This window comes from Protomyctophum bolini (genome assembly GCF_963924005.1).
Source record: "Protomyctophum bolini genome assembly, chromosome: 3".
NCBI classification, from domain to species: Eukaryota; Metazoa; Chordata; class Actinopteri; order Myctophiformes; family Myctophidae; genus Protomyctophum; species Protomyctophum bolini.
This window is the reverse complement of record NC_137864.1, coordinates 29029771-29049541: the sequence shown is the minus strand read 5'-3', so window position 1 is coordinate 29049541 and position 19771 is coordinate 29029771. Positions and strand designations below refer to the sequence as shown.

General features: G+C 43.1%; 1 protein-coding gene across 5 annotated transcripts in view; it reads left to right on the top strand.

The window, feature by feature from the left end:
- npnta (nephronectin a) overlaps window positions 1-19771 on the top strand; it is a 73703-nt gene that overhangs the window by 14385 nt on the left and 39547 nt on the right. For 2 of the 5 annotated variants that reach the window (XM_080760056.1, XM_080760054.1), the window contains exons 3-4: window positions 5018-5068; window positions 12508-12600. In XM_080760056.1, coding sequence (XP_080616182.1) covers window positions 5018-5068; window positions 12508-12600 — 144 coding nt within the window. Of the gene's footprint in view, window positions 1-5017; window positions 5069-12507; window positions 12601-18779; window positions 18873-19771 lie in introns of all 5 variants that reach the window. The other 3 variants (XM_080760052.1, XM_080760053.1, XM_080760055.1) reach the window with 3 other exon arrangements.

The following is a 19771-nucleotide window of genomic DNA, read 5'->3' as shown; positions in this document are numbered from 1 at the left end:
AGAAACTCATCAATGTGTTTTGCACAAACACTTTGGTCGTACCAGGATGTGTGAACATGCGGACGGCCTCAGCAGCAGCTCTGGCAGGAACAATAGCCAATACATCCCCAGTTATCACTGCCTGCCAGCTGCCTGTACCCAGGAAACTCTTTAAGTGGCCAAACTGAGATGAGACTAGATGGGGAAATGAGGAGGAGATTAGACTATACTCTATTGTCAGTGAATCAGTGAACAGCACTGATTAGGTGGGATATTTTAATTACATAATACAAGGGCTTTTCTGGATTGTCAAAAATAGTCACAACATGCTGGCCATGAGCTAGTTTTTCTTTCCTTTTTTAAGGCTTTGTTGGCTCGGTTGTATGCTATGATGGCCCAGTGTATATGCAGGTGTCCATTCTAACCAAAACACCAGGTGGTTTCGATCTGTCATCAAACAAGAGGGAAGGCGGCAGTTTCCCATGATTGGATGCCTCTGCAGACTATTGTCTGCATTACTGCTTTAATGCATACTCATGATACTCCAGTGAAGAATGGTAGGAAAGAGGGGAAATGACATGGGATCTACACTGCAAAATCAATTTAAGTCTGAGAGTATAAAAATGGGGCCCAAAATGGTCCTTTTTACTATCAGAGTTGATGAGATATTGATGTGAAAGTGATACTCAGGATTTTACAGTGTATGTGGTACGTGCTCAAACTGCTCACCAGGCTATGTGCCACTGTGCTGATGCTGTATATCGCATGCAGCATGTCATCTTAGACAAGACGTGTTTAAAAGAAAATCAATGCACTTGCGTTGTGATGATGAACATTTTGTGGAGAGACTATCGTACGTGAAGCTGAATTTCATTAAATCAAGTCACTTTCAATGAAGTCATATTGGTGCTTCTACTGTAGGTGCTTTTAAATGCATGGACCTTCCAGTGTTGACCGAACATCAGTGTGTGCACACATCTCCTCTTTGTTTTGTTCTGGAGTCCCACACATTCCATGGTTATCTAGCACGTTCTAGAAGGGGAGCTAGCTTTGAACTCCTAACAACCCCACTGGTCCAAAGTACTTTTTACTCAAGGAGCTGCACCTCTTTCAAGAAGTTTCTGCAATTTCAAATCGCTGACTGACTTAGGGTTTCCCTTAATGCCACCAAATGCCCTGTGGGTGTTAATTTAACACCGAAAAGACCCTTAAGGGTTCACGTTTGCACTTTCAGTTAAACGAAAACTCAGGATCTTGCAGTGTGCTGCTCAAATGCAGTCAATAGAGCTTGAATCTGTATTCCATCAGGCTGCTGAGGCACTGATTTAAACCTCAGAGTCAAGTCGTTTTGTGGTGTGTGTGTGTGTGTGTGTGTGTGTGTGTGTGTGTGTGTGTGTGTGTGTGTGTGGGTGTGTGTGTGAGAGAGAGAGAGTGTGTGTGAGTGTGTCAGTCATCATGGATTTCAGATTGGTATGGCAGTGAGATTAGAGATTAGATTGGGGCTATCAGGTTGAGGCTGCTCTAGTGATCGGTTTGGGTGACTGCTCTCAAAGAATGAGCAGCTTCATGGAGTGCCCTTGCTTTTTTTTTAAGCTTCCAGACCTGGGAAAGACGGAAATAATGGTGTGTGGTGTGAGAGAGTTGCTTAGAGGTGCTGATGTAGAGGAACATGAGTGTGTGTGTGTGTGTGTGTGTGTGTGTGTGTGTGTGTGTGTGCGCGCGTGTGCGTGTGCGTGCGCGTGCGTGTGCGTGCACTCGGACAGTTGATGTACTGTAGCATCAACATAAGTTTAACAACTTTAACCCTATATACATTGGCTATTTGAAAATGACATACTGTATCTACAAGCTCACGATGCATCAATCACGCGTTGTGGACAAAAAACTATTTCAAATAGCAATCCGCAGCCAAATGCATATTAATTTAGAGGTCCTTGACAGTTTGAGAGCCACTGACGTAGAGAAACCTGTGGAGTGGTCTCTTCACGTGGCTTTGTGTGGGAGACACTGACAGCATGAGAAGAAGAAAACATTAGAAACTGTCAGTGTGAAAGTCAGAGACGTGCGGGGAGGAGGATGGAAGCATTGCGAAGGGAACACATGATTTCAGAGGAGAACTGCCTGGCTCTTTAGCAGCAAGCAGGAGACAAGTGAACAAGGAAGATAAACAATGAAAGAGACAGAGATAGACCTCCAGAGCAGTGTGTGAATTGATGGCAAACTAAGCTCCGTTTATACAACGGTGACACATCATACAGCGGGCTAAATCATACTCCAAGCTACTTACTCCAAGCAGCTGCCATCACAATCATTCCTTTTGCCAAGTGGAATGAAAAATGTTTGTTTATCCCAAGTGTCAATTTAACCCTCAGAGTGTAAAACTGTACCTGTTTTCAGGATTTTGTAGTGCAGTGAGGACATGAGGGGATGTACAGTAATCCTTTAAGGCTAGCATATCTGTAAGCTATTTGCATCCTATTCACTGTTTCTCCATGTCTTCTCCTATTGCTCTTTTGCATTCTCAAGCTCTTTATCGCTCTGCTACATTGGCTCTCTTTTTCTATCAAATCCTTGCTCACACTCTTTCTCCTCCCCTGAAACTCTCACCCTTCTCCTCCCCATTGTGCTTACAGCCTCTTTCACTCTTTGTATTGCTCTGGCCTCTGTTTCTATCCCTCTCACTCTCACAATTTACACTTTGTTTCTGTGTAAGGAGCAGAGTGAGCACATGTTTAATATATAATTATGCTTTGGATCCCATTATGCTGGAGGCCAAATTACTGTATATGGTGACTGTGGAGTTAATATTCTGACAGTCTGTCTCCATTTGAAACATTGTCCCCTCTATTAAATAAGAACACAAAATGAAATACCACACATTTCATATGCAGTGCCAGTTTTCTATAACATGGTTCAAATGGAGCAATTTACATTTTCATACAAATATCTCTTGTCTTTTTCAATCTGGCGACCACTGCCAGTACATTCCTGGTCTCCTGGACAATACAGTTTGAATCAATAAGCTGTGCTCAACAGGAACAATAATTGGAACAATAATTGTCTACATTGGGGCATTAAAACAAATAAGAAAGGAAAAAGATTGTTGAGCAATTATTTAGCGCCGTAGAGACAAAAATACAAAAGGCAGTCAAGCATCTCTTTCTTCTGTATCATAGTTGCTTTGTTGTAGATTCAACTCGTTTAGAAAAATTAATTGGTATTCAGAGACAGTTTAATGAACTCCTCATGAATTGAGTGCCGTGATGGAAGACGTACAGTAGGCTACAATATATTGTTTTACTTAAGTAATAGTATCAATACCACAATGTAGAAATAATCTGTTACAAGTAAAAGTCCGGTATTTAAAATCTATTTGAGTAAACGTGCACAAGTATTGGTATCAAAATATACTTCAAGTACCAAAAATAAAAGTACTCATTATGCTGTGTCCCATTTCAAGTTAAAAAAATAGCAGATCCACAATCTCACGTTTTGCGATGTGACACGTTGTGAGCTTTTATAGGGCTGAAGTGGTTAATGTACTGTATGTTTTGTAATAATAATTAACTAGTACTGTAAAGTTTTCAAATAAGGTAAAAGTACAATATATGAGATGTATTGGAATGGACGTAAAGTATTTAAAATTGGAAGTAAAAAATACCTCGAAATTGTACTTAAGTACATGCAGTATTTGAGTACATGTACTTTCCACCACTAATTGAGTGGACAGCACACTCCCTTTTGAGGTCTTGTCTTGGTTGAGGTGGACGGTAGTCACAGAGAGGAAAAGCCATCTTTCAGGATTTAATCTGAGGTCAGCATGGGGGCATAAGGGTCCAGATGTGAGGGATCTTAACAATCACGCCATCACTGGCCACTTTGAGCCAAGACTTTTAAATTGGTAGCAGGAGCTTTAGAATGAGTGATGGACGAAATAAAGTTACCTCAAAGTATCTTCTTTTTTCTTTTATAAATTCATTTTCTTCTGGTACCCTGCTGTGTTCTTTTTCTCCTCTGTTCTATTTTCTTTCATGTTCAGTCATGTGTAAAAGCCCATCTGCTTGTGTGTTTTCCATCTATGAATAGCAATAAGTAAGGTTACTACTGAAGATCAGAGGGGATACGGGAGGGAGTAAATGCACCCATTATTTCATCTGGCCTGGAACATCTCATGTTCTATTGTAAATGAACAGAATGCTTATTAGTATTCCAGGACTGAAAGGTGCTCTCACTGCTGCAGCGATGATGTAAAGGCCAATGGAAATCTGTTGCATATTCAAAAGGAAATGGGTTCCTAGTCAAGATGTGGTGTTAATTATTTTCACACTGAGAGGAGTACCATTGTGAACTCTTTGGGATATGGGTGGTGTAAGAGTTTTCATGTTCCCAAACAGTGGGTGGAATTAGAAATGAGCTTAATAAATCTCCTCTGTCGCGGTGTGGTAGTACAGTATCAAGGGTTCCCAAAACAGTTGATAAATATGCTTTTAATCTCCATGAAACAATTAAGTGTCCCTGGAGACTGTGGATGCACAATTACTCATTTGCCACATGCCTCAAGGCTGCTTTCCACAATCTATAATTGTATAACATTTTTGAAATGTCATTTCATTTGGAATACCTTCGGTAGTTGAAAATAGTCTCAAAAAAGTAATGTGAGGTGAAAACGTTTTATTCTCCAAATGAACAACCCCAAACGTTATAATTGATAGTCAAAATAACCTGGTCTGGTGACTCTAGTCAAATTACAAGGACCATCACTTGCCTGTAGCTACCATGGTGCAGCCCTAATAGTCAGCCACGATGTGAACCACACTAACTCAACTACACAGTGGGGAGTAACATTATTATTCAGTGTTTGTGCTCCATGGAATGTGTGACTCCAGATTCATGGTGTTTCTGCTTTGTCAAACGTGAGCAGTGCCTGTTCTCCTAACTCGCATAATGGATTGTTTTTCCTCTCAAAGACTAAAACAGAATTCACCTGCAAGTCTTTTGTTTGGCTATTTGTTTTGTTGTTGTTGTTGTTTTTTTGCAGCTCTCTACGCCTTAACGCACAGGGTAGTCGGGATAAGGTGCCAGCCCCAAGGTTAGCTCAACAACATGTTTTCTTGAAATAATCTTTTCTAGACATTTATCTCCTTGCGGGTGTGTGGCTGCTGGTGAACACTTTAGGGGTGGAGGAGTGGATTTAATATCCCCACCACCACCCCACCTGTGCCCTCCTCAACCCCACACGCCTGTCTAACAAAACCCTAACATTCACACCCAGCAGTGGTCATCTTCTTCGTCTCAGTTTGGCAGCGGCTGTTTTTGAGTGGTGCAACCACTCCCTTACGGAGCTATGTGTGTGGCGGCCTGCCTGCCTGGCTGGGTGCCTGCCTGGGTGGGTCTAACAGCATAGTTGTTTTTCACCACCTGTGTGCAACCTAACACACACACACACACACACAAACACAAACACACACACACGCACATATTAACTGTATATATGATGATTTCGGATGTTACAGTACAGTGACAGTACAGTACAGTAGAGGGACCCCCACACGGTAACTCGGTCATTTCTCAACCGTTTCGGACATGTGACGGCTCGCCGGAATCTGCCTGGCCCCCTGGGCGCGTTCCTGGGGGTCTGGGACTTATGGGGACCCCCCGGGGACCCCCACACGGATTTGTGCCACTCACTTCACACGGGTGTGATTTTCTATCAGCAGTCATGTGCTTGTGTCTCAGCCCTCCTGCATCTCTCTGACTTCACTGGTGATATCAAAAAAACACTTCAGATGTTGTAGTTCAACACTATCACATTCAACAACAGTGCATAGTGAAGTGTGCACTAGACTAGGGTGATGCAATTCTCATCTAGTATTGGTGAGAAGAAAAGCAAGAAGCATTTCATGTATTTTTAAAAGGTCAGCACTTAATTTCTAGGGTTTAGATTTTATATTACCATCATTTGTGTTGTTAAATGCTGCTAAGCAACATATTGTCCACTTCACTGCTCAGGTATTGCTTTCTGGTATGGTACAGTAAAGACAAATGAATCATCCCTCTCAAGAAATACTCAATAACAATGTGCATACTCAGTGCAATGACTCATACACAACATTTCACAAGATAAATGCTTAACACAAAACATGAAATATTATGCGTCACATTTAATTCAAACATCGATAAATCATATTTACTCTCGCTGTTTCTGTTATCTGTCAATTTATACTTCTTTGCTCAACGTTTTTGTTGCTCGACAATTTTTTAAGGTGTTCCATCGAAAGGTTTTTAATTTGAAAGACCCTTATTTTCAATGTCAACTAAGCTGGAAAGGAAGCAATTTACCTCAATGGAAACAAGCCATGGGCTTATTGGGTTATTAGCATTTTTTTTTATTATAAATTGTGCTTTTTGCAAACTGTTCATAATCAATCAATCAATCACATAAAACAGTAAATTATCATATACATTACATGAATGTAATGGGGAAAAAATGCCAGGGCAAGAAAAACAGGAGAATAGGAGGGGTAGAATGATGAGTGGCCTGTCTAATGCCAAATGTAAACTAGAGGTGCTCCGATCAGGTTTTTTGGCCCGATCCCAATCAATCACTGATTGTTTTTCTCACGATCAGCTGATACCGATCGAAAATTTGAAAATTTTCCAAAATTATTATATGTCAAAACCCACGTCAAAACTGTTCCTGTTCAGCTCTCACTGGACCGGTTCGCAGTCGAGTGTACAGTGGCTGGGATGAGGGTCAGCATCTCCAAATCTGAGGCCACGGTTCTCAGCAGGAAACCGATGGATTGTGCAGTCCAGGTAGGGAATGAGACATTACCCCAGGTGAAGGAGTTTAAGTATGTCAGGGTTTTGTTTTGTTTTGAGTGAGGGGAGGAAGGAGACAGAGCAGCAGGGGCGGTATTGCAGTCGCTTTACTGCACTGTTGTGACGAAAAGAGAGCTGAGCCAGAAGGCAAAATTCTCTGTCTACCAAGCAATCTTCGTTCCTACTCTCACCTATGATCATGAAGTGTGGGTCATGACCGAAACTATAAGGTTGCGAATACAAGCTGCCGAAATTAGTTTTATTCGATGCGTGGGTGTCATCTCCGTTAGAGATAGGGTGAGTAGTTCAGTCACGCGAGAGAGACTCGGAGTAGAGTTGCTGCTTCTTTGCCTGGAAAGGAGCCAGCTTAGGTGGTTCTGGCATCTGGTTAGGATGCCTCTCGGGCGTCTCCCTAGAGAGGTCCCAGAGGCACATCCCACTGGGAGGAGACCCTGGGGCAGACTAAGGCGCAGTTGGAGGAAACACATCGACTCAGACTCAGAGATCCCCCAGGAGGAAGTCACTAATGTTGCTCTGGAGAGGGAAGTCTGGAGCACTCAGGCGACCCAACTACGGATAAGCAATTGAAGATGGATGGATGGATGGAAAACTGTTCTTTTTTCTGAGGGGGAGAAAGTTTAGGCCTGATGCAAATCCATATTATACTATTTAACTGATTTACATTTATACCACTTACATAAGTAAATGGTATAAAATATCAGTTTCTCCAGATCGGGTAAATTGCCAATAACAGATTCATTGGAGTGATTATCTTCCGATCACCATTCGGTGTCCAAATGATCATAGCACCTCTAATAAGCCCAGACAGACCAAGCAACAATGAAAGAGTCACTGTGCGCCCTGCCAGCATTCTGGTCATCCCAGTGAATATATATATATCCTGGAAGAAAAATGGCAGGACATGATAACAGAGACACGAAATGGGTAGAAACAAGAGTGTAGAAAGAACATTTGGAGGGGGGTAGGCGGGGCCTTAGTTAAGTCACATTTTCAGGGACAGAACGCAAATAGACCATCTAACATGAGCCAGCGGTATGATGACAATCCATAGATGGCAGAGCCCCTTTGGAAATGATGAAATGATAGCTGACGTAAACCAAGGTGAAAGTGTGTCATAAGGAGTCCTCTGCTGACGGTATTCATGGAACGAGTGCCATGTTTGGGATGGCCATTTTTAGTTGCTCTGTGTCGCTTAATGTAGCTAATGAACGCAGGCTATTTCCCTCATCACATCGCCAGACCACAGACTTAAAAATACACCACCTCCTGTCCCCAGCGAAGCCAAGCTGGGAGGTGACCTGCTTACAGTATCACGCTTATCAAATACTCAATCCTGTTTTAGAGGATTGAGCCCCTTGGGCTCAACGGGTCTCATCACTTACACATGAGTCATTAGCACAGTGGTCCTCAACCTTTTTACCAGCTGCTGTGTAACAGCTGAGCTGGTTTATGATCGATCACTTTGCCTTTCTGTACTAGCAAGCTATCTTTCTCATTGGCTGCCGTAGTGGCCCTACTAGTTTTTATTTCTAGGACCCCCCGATTTTCATCCGGGCACAGACCCACATTTTATACAGTTTACTCTCTGGAACCCCAATCTACACTGTAAAATCCTCCTCAGTGTTAATTCAACTGCGAGAGTTACAGATCTGTAAAGTTCCATTGGGATCCCTGGTGTGACCCGATGTCGAGGGTCATCAGTGCAGCGTGGGAAATTGATGCTTCACTACCAGTGCGTTTCACAGTTTTAGCGCTCCTTCAGCAGCCTTTGCGTCAGAATTTTGAGATAGTTGAGTCTTCTTTCACTTTCTTTCCGTGTTTCGCTCCCCTGGTCGATCGCCGACATGCGCTGTGTTCATGGGAAAATAAATATCCATTTGGACATGGTGTTCCCGAATTAGAGTCGTTTGAAAACAGTGTGCCTTGCGGCAAAACACATCGGCAAATAAACAACGGACAAATAGCCATTTCCGCGTTTCCAAATGACTGGGGCCGGATCAGGGTGTAAATTTGTCTGTATTTCCGTTTCCTTCAAGACTGTAACTCTGGTGTTTTTACACAAGATGGTGCAGTCCTTGTCATCCTTGGCAGTAAATGAGATATTATTAAACACAGCATTGTTTCCGACTACAAATTAGACGTTTGATATTTTCACTCGGAGGCGTATAATTGTGAACCTTGACTGCTCAGCACGTTAGAGGCCTGGCTCTGAGCCCAGGGCCTCCGCCAAGTGAGCTAACACTGCCTTCTCTCTATTAGATTACACCAATTTAATAAAAGTGGAATGAGTCTGGGGATGTTATCGTCTCCATTTTAAAGCATTCGTTCTAATGCCGGCATGCCTTTAGAACGCAATATGAACAATGTTAAGGGGCTGCAACCTGAGGACTGGCGCGTCATTGTGAATGGCTCAGCTCAGCCAGAGCACAATGATGGAGTCTACAGCAGTGGGATTAGATTACACCCAAGTCCTCACGAATGGGCATTTCTGAGAGCGGAGGTCAGCTTATAGAATAGCCGTTTTGCTTTGTATCCTGTTTAACATAATAGTCTGCTAAATCAGTGTACCGTTTGATATCCAACCCATTTCCACTCGGACTCTATTAGAATTGTCTTTGATTTTACGTTACAGTGTTTTACGCAAGCTACTGAAAAATGCTTAATTCGTTTTCATTTGCAAGCTGTCAGTGACACAATGGAGAAAATAATATATTATTTAATATTTATTATAATATAGGATAACCCTTGTGGAGGCCACAATTTCATCTTGACTCAGAGTGACGGAAACCTGGCTCTTGTTCGATTGTCTTGTCTGTCTGTCTGTCTGTCTGTCTGTCTGTCTGTCTGTCTGTCTGTCTGTCTGTCTGTCTGTCTGTCTGTCTCTCTCTCAAACACACACACACACACACACACACACACACACACACACACACACACATGCACACATCAGTCAAACTCACTGTGCTTTCCTGTGACTCTCTCCCACACGCTACATGTTCAGTTACATTGTCCAGAAAATAGGTTGCTACATTCTCACACACAGACACCCCCACACATGCACATTATATTTAAAACACAGATATTCTTTATTATTTTCTGCACTCGCACGCGCACACACACACACACACACACACACACACAGGCTCTCTCACCAAAGGGATAATTAAGTCCTCTGATTGCGCTGTATTATGACAGAATTAATGAAGCTTTTAATGTAAATTAGTGCCACTTGGCTGAAGCAGCATGTATCAGACATGCTTAGCACTGAGATGCAGTGTGCACAGGCAGATAAGCAGAGCTAGCCTCCAGCTCACTGATACAGAACACTTAGATACCCCCTACACACACACACACACACACACACACGTGCACGCATGTACGCGCGCACACACACACACACACACACACACACACACACACACACACACACACATGTCCTATCTATCATATTGACCATACACACTATGTTCATATGCTGTGCTCATGTGCATGCCTACTGTACAGTATACGCACACCTTATATATATATATATATATATATATATATATATATATATATATATATATATATATATATATATATGAGATTATGTATGAGAGTATGTGTGTGTACTGTGTATATATATATATATATACACACACCAGGGGGGCAGTCAGACAGATATTTTGTGATCCACTAAGGAAATGAAAGTTCATATAATGGCCTGTTGTACTTGTGGCGCTGTCATTGGACCCAGAAAAACCCATAGCCCCATAGAAGTCCATGTATTTTGGCCCAACTTCACCTAGACTGTATTAACTTAATAAACATGGTCATGAATAGTTTCTTCTTCCAGTCACTAGTTTAAAGTCTCATTTCTAATGTCATAATGTTGTTTTTGGAAAATGATGGTCCCATTAATTTAAAAAATGACCATAAAGTCGCATATGTTCTGAGGGGCGTGGCTACCGTTACAGTCTATGATAGGGATTCCCCTCCCACTCGAGTCAAAATAAAAACCAACGGAGAAGAAGGGGGGAAGTCCCGCCTCGTTGTCTGGGCCAGCCAATAGCCAGCTGGACCAAAACGGATCTAGAAAGATGGCGACTTCCATTGCAAGGACTGACAGGCTTCATTTTACGTTCATGTTAGACCCGGGGAACGCTTTGTCCATATTTTTTACAGTCTATGACACACACACACACACACACACACACACACACACACACACACACACACACACACGCATACATACACACACTAACGCTTTGTCCATATTTTTTAGTCTATGACACACACACACACACACACACACACACACACACACACACACACACACACACACACACGCATACATACACACACTAACTTTGTCTCTTTCTCTGGCTCTGTCTTTTAGTTAGTTGACCTGGCCGTCTAGGTACAGTCGGTAGTGTAGAGGTGAATCACTCATGCTCCACCACGGAGACCGGGGTTCAATACCTGGCAGTGGGGCCTGCAGAGCTTGGCTGGGATCTTCAGCAAACACATTTGACAGCCGCAAACTCCTACTGGTTGATCCAAGGCGTCCAGAGACAGGATAGTATCTAGGGTAGATAGCATGAACTTTTGTAGTCTCCCAGTGAAACTGCCTGCTGTCAGATGAAAAGAAGTGGCTGGTGACACAGTGCTCAATAAGCAATGGCAAGGGAAGGCAAGTTAATTTGTATAGCACGTTTCAATGTGCTTTCCAGAAAACAATGGAAAAGGGACATTTGAATTAAGTAAAAATGCAGTAAAAATATGTTGCACAGAGCTTAACAAAAAACTATAGAAAATGACATTTGAATACCATGAAAATAAAATTATAATGCATCATTTGTGAAACTCTCAATGGCAGTGCTTCGATTTAAAAGAACTAAGAATTGCAGCAGAACTGCAGTTTTCTGGGAGCTTATTCCAGATAAAAACTAAACGCTGCTTCTCCACGTTCTGAAATAATTACATTTATTGCAAACACTTTCACTCACTTTCACTCACACACATTCACACTCTTTGATGTGCATGCCATGCTGGTCTTATTATCACACATCTCATTTGCATACCCACACAACGGTAGGCATAATCCGCAGGGTAACTCAGAACATATATTTTATAATTGGAACATACAAGCCTTTATCATGCTTGGATTGTTATCAATATTGCCGCTATAGGAAGATTTTATCCACTTAATCTGTTTTCCGACCCCCACTGTAATGACCTGACATTTACTTAAAGTAGTAGTAGTTATATGAAGCTGTGGAAAACCAAGGCCTACGTTCTTGTTCAAAGTTCTTTGCTAGCTGCACATAAAAAGGGATTAATATCACCAAGGAAACAAGCTTGCCACTCCGTCAAAAATCCAGGGTTGTTGTATGACAGGAGGTTAGCACAGCGAGGTCACACACACACACACACACACACACACACACACACACACACACACACACACACACACACAAACACTCTTGTTATAGGTTATATTAAACATTCGCACACAGACATCCTCCAGACTCGGCTTTATATTACACTGCCACTTATAATAATCAAGGAGTTTTGGAGAGTAGCAAAAAGGCTAAAGGATTAAGGGCTTTGTCACACGGATCTAGTGTGAGGCTCATGCCAGGATGCCACACTCCTCCCTCTGCTTGTTCGTGGTCTCATTCTTTGAACCCTTATTTCCCCCAGCCCTGTGCCAGCCAGGCTGTAAGCAAGGTGACTGTGTGGGACCCAACAAATGCAAGTGCCACCCGGGTTTCACCGGCAAGACCTGCAATCAAGGTAAGCTCTACACCTGGCGCGCTGACAACTTGTAGGCACGCACACACTGTTATTGCACTGGGGTTTCATGTTGCTGCTTTTACTTGGCTATACACTGTCAAATCCTCATTGATAATTGACCCTGAGAGTGTCAAGACTGACGCTTATGCGGGTACTATTATTGCACTGGGGTTTTATGTTGCTTATCTTACTTGGGCACGCTGTAGAAGGGCATTGTTCATTTTACAGTGTACTGAAATGAAAACGCAGCGAGACATATGAGAAAGAAAGAGAACAATAATCCTCATTTGATGGACAAAAAATGTCTCAATTGCATGTTCTTTATAAAGAATGGCGAACAGTGGAACCAAATGTCAGTGTCACCGTGTTGCCAGTGTTCTGTGGGTATTGTTAATTATGGAACTTAACTTGCGATACACAATCGCACATGATTAATTCAGTGACTCGCCCATGGCAGGGACATCTTTTTACTGTTATTAGTCTAGGAGGTGGTTTATTACTTTGCTCACTCTGTGTACTGAAATGGAAACACCAGAAAAAATGAGGGAGACATTCAGAATGTGTTGTGAACGTACACTGACTATCCGTCAAATATGTACCCCTAATGCCTTCCCCCCAAAACAAACACCTGGCTCCCTGCTGACACGCACATTTCTCACAGGGAAAACAGATTGAGAGAGAACTCCTGCCCCTTAAGCCATGTAGTGGGATAATCATTGTTTACTGTGGCCAAGTCCACACACACACACACACGCACGCACGCACGTGCACACACACACACACACACACACACACACACACACACACACACACACACACACACACACACACACACACACACACACACACACACACACACACAGACACACACACACACACACACATGCACGCGCACACACATACACACACACACACACACACACACACACACACACACACACAGCGCAGGAACCAACCTATTAATGCCACTACTTAATCATGGAAGCGGAAGCTCATCACACAGTACACACTCCTATGTGTGCAAGCACATACAGTACATGCGCCATGCATATGTGTGTGCGCGCGCACACACACACACACACACACACACACACACACACACACACACACACACACACACACACACACACACACACACACACACACACACACAGAGTTAGATGGTATAATCAGAGAGAGGAGGGGGGCAGAGCTGATTCAGCTCAAATAGAAACGCCTGTGGAGGCCGTTGCTGTTGAGTGATTCACAGGAAGGACCCTCTGCTAAGAAGATAACATCTCAATTACTGACCCACGCGATAGCGTGGTCTGACCCCAAGCTACCCAACCCTAGTGCTGAAGCCTAGAGGAGGAAAAGTGTGTCTGTGTGCGTTCAACGTGCGACGCACGTGTGTGTGTGTGCGTCTGCGTGTGAGTGTGCGTGCGTGCACGTGCGTGTGTGTGTGCGCGCGGGCGCGCATAGTATAATCCTCCGTGTCAATTTAACTGTGCAAAATGGGTTTTTTTGGGTGAGAGGTTTCATTTTGTAACTCTCAGAGTAGCACTGAGGCTTTTACTGCATGGGGGATTCTTATAGACGCTTCAGTCATCATGTCCAGTTGAAATACCTGATGTATTTACTGACTGTTGGAAAGCGCTGATCCTTTAACATTTTTAGTCGGCGCTGGCTTGACGTTCATCCAAGTGGCTTGAACATACTTGCGGAATTCACGCCCTGAGACAGGAATAGGATAGCATGTAATTAAAAACAAGAAGGCGGGGTTGGATGTGAGCGGGTGCTGTTGCGTGTGTGTGTGTGTGTGTGTGTGTGTGTGTGTGTGTGTGTGTGTGTGTGTGTGTGTGTGTGTGTGTCTGTGTGTGGGGACGGAACGGAGGGGGAGACTACTTTAAATCCTTTCCGGAATGTTCCAAATGACTCATCCCTCCATCCTGCATTCTGTATAGGCTCCTGTCTGCCCAGCCAGAGTGATGGGCTCTCCTCTGTCTTAATCGGCAACAATTGGTCCTCATATTCATCTATAGAGAGATGAATTTATATATATAGAGACACTCAGTAACTGAGTGATCATTTATGTTTAAGTGTACAAATGTAAACCGAATGTGTGCGCCGTGTGTGAGTGTGTGTGTGTGTGTGTTCAGTCTCCCAACCTGCGGCAGCAGCATCTCAGACACTCTAATGGGATTTGAGTGATGGGCCTGGCCTTTGGGGACCACCACAGTCTGGCGAACATGACCTTGGGGTCGTCAGCATTCTGAATGTGCCGAGGAAACACATTGAATTATTCAGGAGTACATAAATTACATTCTCTTTCATTTAGAATTCGGCCTCGGCTAATCGATTTGCACTTAACCACTGATGTGGCACATTTACAGGGTGGATCCATCCAGAGGACCTGGTGACCCTCCAGGTTGGACACTGCACATTCCTGTGTGGTCATTTTGGATGAATCTAAAGAATTAACTAAGCAGTCAGGATTTTATAGCGTAGAAGTGCATCTGTGACTTTGATGACATGCGTCAACAATGTGTCCTAACAGGTGATGGAACTGATATTGTTCCATATTATTTAGGTCAGGTTTTATTATTAGTTTGACTCCATAAAACGCTTAACCCGCATTTTAATCAAATATTCTACGCTGCCGAGATTGTTTTATTACCTTTAGAGCATACGCTGAATTATTTGGGCTTTTGATCCGTGAAAATCTGGCGAAAAAAGGTTCCTCCGTTTGTTATGAACGATCGCACCACCCGCCCCACAAGACCCTCCTCCATGAGGCGTTGTACCCCATTTATTTGCATTGGCCTCAATTTCCCAGAAGCCCTAGCAGCCCACAGCATGTGTTGATTTTCGGTTTCGTCATCATAACATGAAGGTCTCGTCTCCAGCTCCGCAGCAAAGACGGAGTGTCTTTTTAATTATTACAATACAGCGGATTAAACACATAAAACAAAAGGCGGGAATGTCGTAGTAAGCAGCCCACAAACAGATAAAAGTAAATTGATTAGTTTGAAGCTACATACATGTTGAGCACTATTGACATTTAAAGCACATTTCATGCACAAATAAAATGTATAACGAAATTATACATCATACAGGTTCTGCCCTTATTATTCCAATGTAGTGCTAGTGCTAGTTAGTAACTCATTGAGCTCGGAATTATTGATCTCACTACTCATGGTGAGCAGATGATAAAAAGATAACTTGCCATGAGCCGATGTCAAATCCATACTTTTTGTAGAGAGGGGAGGAAGAAAGGTGAACGGAAACCAGCTAATTGCTTGTTGCATTTACAAATAGACATACAATACATCTGTTTCTGATCTGTCCAAGCATGCAAGCAGAGATACCACACACCCGCAGCACGCACGCACACATGCACACACACACACACACACACACACACACACACACACACACACACACACACACACACACACACACACACACTCAGCAGGGAGACCTAGGGCATGTTGAGGGAGGCATTCTCCTTCTTTAAGTAGGAGGTGTGGACAGATGAATGACCCTGAAGACTCCTTGATTAACAGCACTGTTAAAACACCTTAGGAACTGAAAAAAAACAAAAAGGGAGATCAATGAATCACACACAGCAGATACTGTAATACCGCGCATGCATGCACGCCCGCACGCACGCACGCACATATATCCATATTTATTAAGACTTAAGAGTTAATTTCACCTATATCACTATTCAATGTGCACAAAGCATTGGATCTGTCACATTTTAAATGGACAGTATTTGTAAAATATTTGTTGATGTCTTTATTGACATGAAAGGCAATCTTCTCTCAGCACCTGAGCGTTTGTTCTTCCCTCAGAAGACGCAAACTAGATAAACTAGTTAGAATTTTAGATAATCTATTATGCTGTGCCATTTAATGAGTTTGCAACTCTCACCCTCCCACTGATCGAATCATTTTAATAGGATGGCTGTTTAATGCTGGAGATTTTAATTAGCAAAGGTTCACCTGCTGTTAAGGTAGATACTATTAAAAGCTCTTTCCAGAGAAGTGATATACAGCTTCAACAGCTGTGAAGAGGATTCTTCACTTTAATCACATGAATGAAACCATGGCACAGTGGCATCCCTATTCTATAGGTCTATTCTAGGCGAAAGAATATGTGAACATTCTGTGAACATAGCAGATCTTTGCACGTTGTGAGCTGGTATTCAAACACATTTCTCTATTTGAAATACAACTAAGTGTTCAATATCACAGTTAAATAAACACTCTGGCAGAATGAACCCTGGCATCCCTATTCTATAGGTCTATTCTAGGCGAGAGAATATGTGAACATTCTGTGAACATAGCAGATCTACGCACGTTGTGAGCTGGTATTCAAATTTCTCTATTTGAAATACAACAATACAATACAAATGTTCAATATCACAGTTAAATAAACACTCATCATAGACGTCATATTTTATTTTAAGACAGCATTTCTCTTTTCCCCTCCAGTGCTGTTCTTTTTTCTTTTCTTTTTTTCCTCCACTGATCTCTCCGAATATCATCTCTGACGCTTATCTATTTTGGGATCATTTGCTCATAACTGTGGAAGGTACTTTGGTTTAACTTGGACAAGCCAACCTCATTTTCCAGTATTATTAGCTAAATTTCAGGATCGCCTTCACAGACTTTCAATTAAATTAGATTGCTCTCTCTTGTCTCGTCTCTCCCTGGCCATTTGCTGGGTAATAAGTCCAGCAGCTGTGAGGATTTCAGAAAGATGGTGCATGTTGTTGCCAGATACTAAATCATCTACAAACGAATACCACCTTTCAGTTATCATGGATGGAATCTTGTTTTTAGCTAGGTCAGTGAGGCCATGCGTTAACTCAATATATTTTTTCACTACTGTATAGTTCAAATAAAATCGTCTTCAATGATACAGTATGCAGCAATGTGTGGGAGTCCTTTCCAATCCTTGGCCCTGTGACACCTGCTACTATATCCACAGGTTATATTTAACCTGTGACACCTGCTACTATATCCACAGGTTATATTTAAATCAAACATTTGTTTGGCATGTTGCTCATGTAGCTACACAAACCTCTTATATCAATAGCCCTAGGATTACATCGTATTTGCAAACATATTTCTGGCCATAAGGCCACTTCAATGCTATTCAAAAAGTCCCACAAGGGGCTGGCATGGAATGTAGTGCACCAAACCTACCTGTCTGCCCCTACGTACATCCCTCAATAGCAAAACACCCTTGAAACATTCAAAGCTTGTGGACACACACACACAAACACACACACACACACACACACACACACACACACACACACACACACACACACACACACACACACACACACACACACACACACACACACACACATAGTTTGAACCATTTGAAGCTTGCAAAACAGTCCAAGCTGTTGGTATCGTCTTCCAGACTGTTAACAATAGGTGTTGTTAGCAAACTGCCACAAGAAAGATTGAGGGGAGGATGGATGCAGAGAGGAGGAGGAGGGAGAGAAGTAGAGACACAAGAGAGAGAGGGGTGGGCGCTGGGGTTGAAATTCTTTTGGCTGACATGTTTTGCAGTCAAGCCCCGACGCGGCGGTTGAAAAGAAAACCTCAGTGTTTCTTTGAACTTGCAGATACGGACAAAACTGAGAGGAGGATACCTTGGAATCCACACTGATAATGCCATTCCGAGATTCAATTTAACTTTTCACTGGTGCAGAGGGAATGCCAACGTGGAGCGAGAGCGAGAGGAGAAAGACGAGGCCTCTCCCTTGCGCCGTCTTTTTTCCCCAGATTTCCAGCTCATGTCCAATTCCCACAAGTGTAATCCTCTTTGCTGCATAATGTTTTTTTTTACTTTACTTTGTGGTTTTGGTCCAAGCTGTTTTAATCCATTGATTTTGTCTGTTTTTCTTTCATTCTCACTGCATTCTCTCTTTATGTCTGTCTGTCTGTCTCTTTCTGTGTCTCTCTGTGTCTCTCGCTCTCTTTCTCTCTCTCTCTCTCTCTCTCTCTCTCTCTCTCTCTCTCTCTCTCTCTCTCTCTCTCTCTCTCTCTATCTCTCTCTCCCCCTCTCTCTCTCTCTCTCTCTCCCTCATTAAACACTACTGCCATCCTTCACCCCCTAAATTCTCCACCCCCATCCTCAATCCTCTAACTATCATGTATCTTTCCCTGGAGAAGAAGAGCTGGACTATCTGACCCCACCAGTGTGGGACAGTCACCCTCCTATCTTTCTTCCTGTGGACCATCGGCCACCTGGGGTAGCGATGGAGGGTGAGACTCGTCGATTGCAAGGCAAACCTCTTCCCCTCTCTGCTCCTCTTTTAGCACCCACCACGTGCATGGTGTTGTACTGAGCAGACCGTGACACACTGAGCGAGAGTGTGAATGTCCTTCTGTTTCCTCTACTATTCACCATGCAACATTTCTATCTTTATCTGAGCAAGAGAGAGTCTCAATTGGCTTCGCTGTAAGGATGGCGGCGTGGATGGCGAGCATGCCAAGTACATGCAGTACATGACGTTCACGGGTTATGATGCATTATGTCTTCCTCTCCATCTCTGAAGCACCTGCTGTCTTGACCTCTCACCATTTCTCTTAAGCCAGTGAGCATTGACCTTTCATCTTGAAGCTCCAAACAAAGGCTTCTGCACGTAATTTGTCTTTCATTGCTCTGCCTCATTTCCTTTTGCCTCTGCACGCTGTTATCATTGTTGTGTATCGCACGTACGTATACCTTTCTCATAAGAAAAAAAGAGCATCTTCAAAATAATCACCATGACCACGGACAGGATTCCCATGGTTCTCCTGGCACCGACAGAACAATACCTATTCTGTTCGTCCTTATCTGCTTCAGAGACCAGCACATCCCTGAAAGAGAAGGAAGCCAAGAGAGAGAGAGAGTATACCCGGCCCCCCTCTCCCTAATCTCTCTCCATGATAGAGGCGTTTCAAGAACGTAGCATAGCATACCTCAGTGGAGCCCACCCAATAAATCACTCTACTCTGCATCACTTCAGATGAGTCTCAACAGTTCATCTACAGTGAACAGGGGCCCCAAGGGGCCTCAGCCGCACGTACACCTCGCTATCGCACCTAGTCCCACGGGGGCCCGTGTCAAATTGTCAGGCAGTGGTCATATCTGTGCCTTATCTCTCTTTCGCTCTCTATCT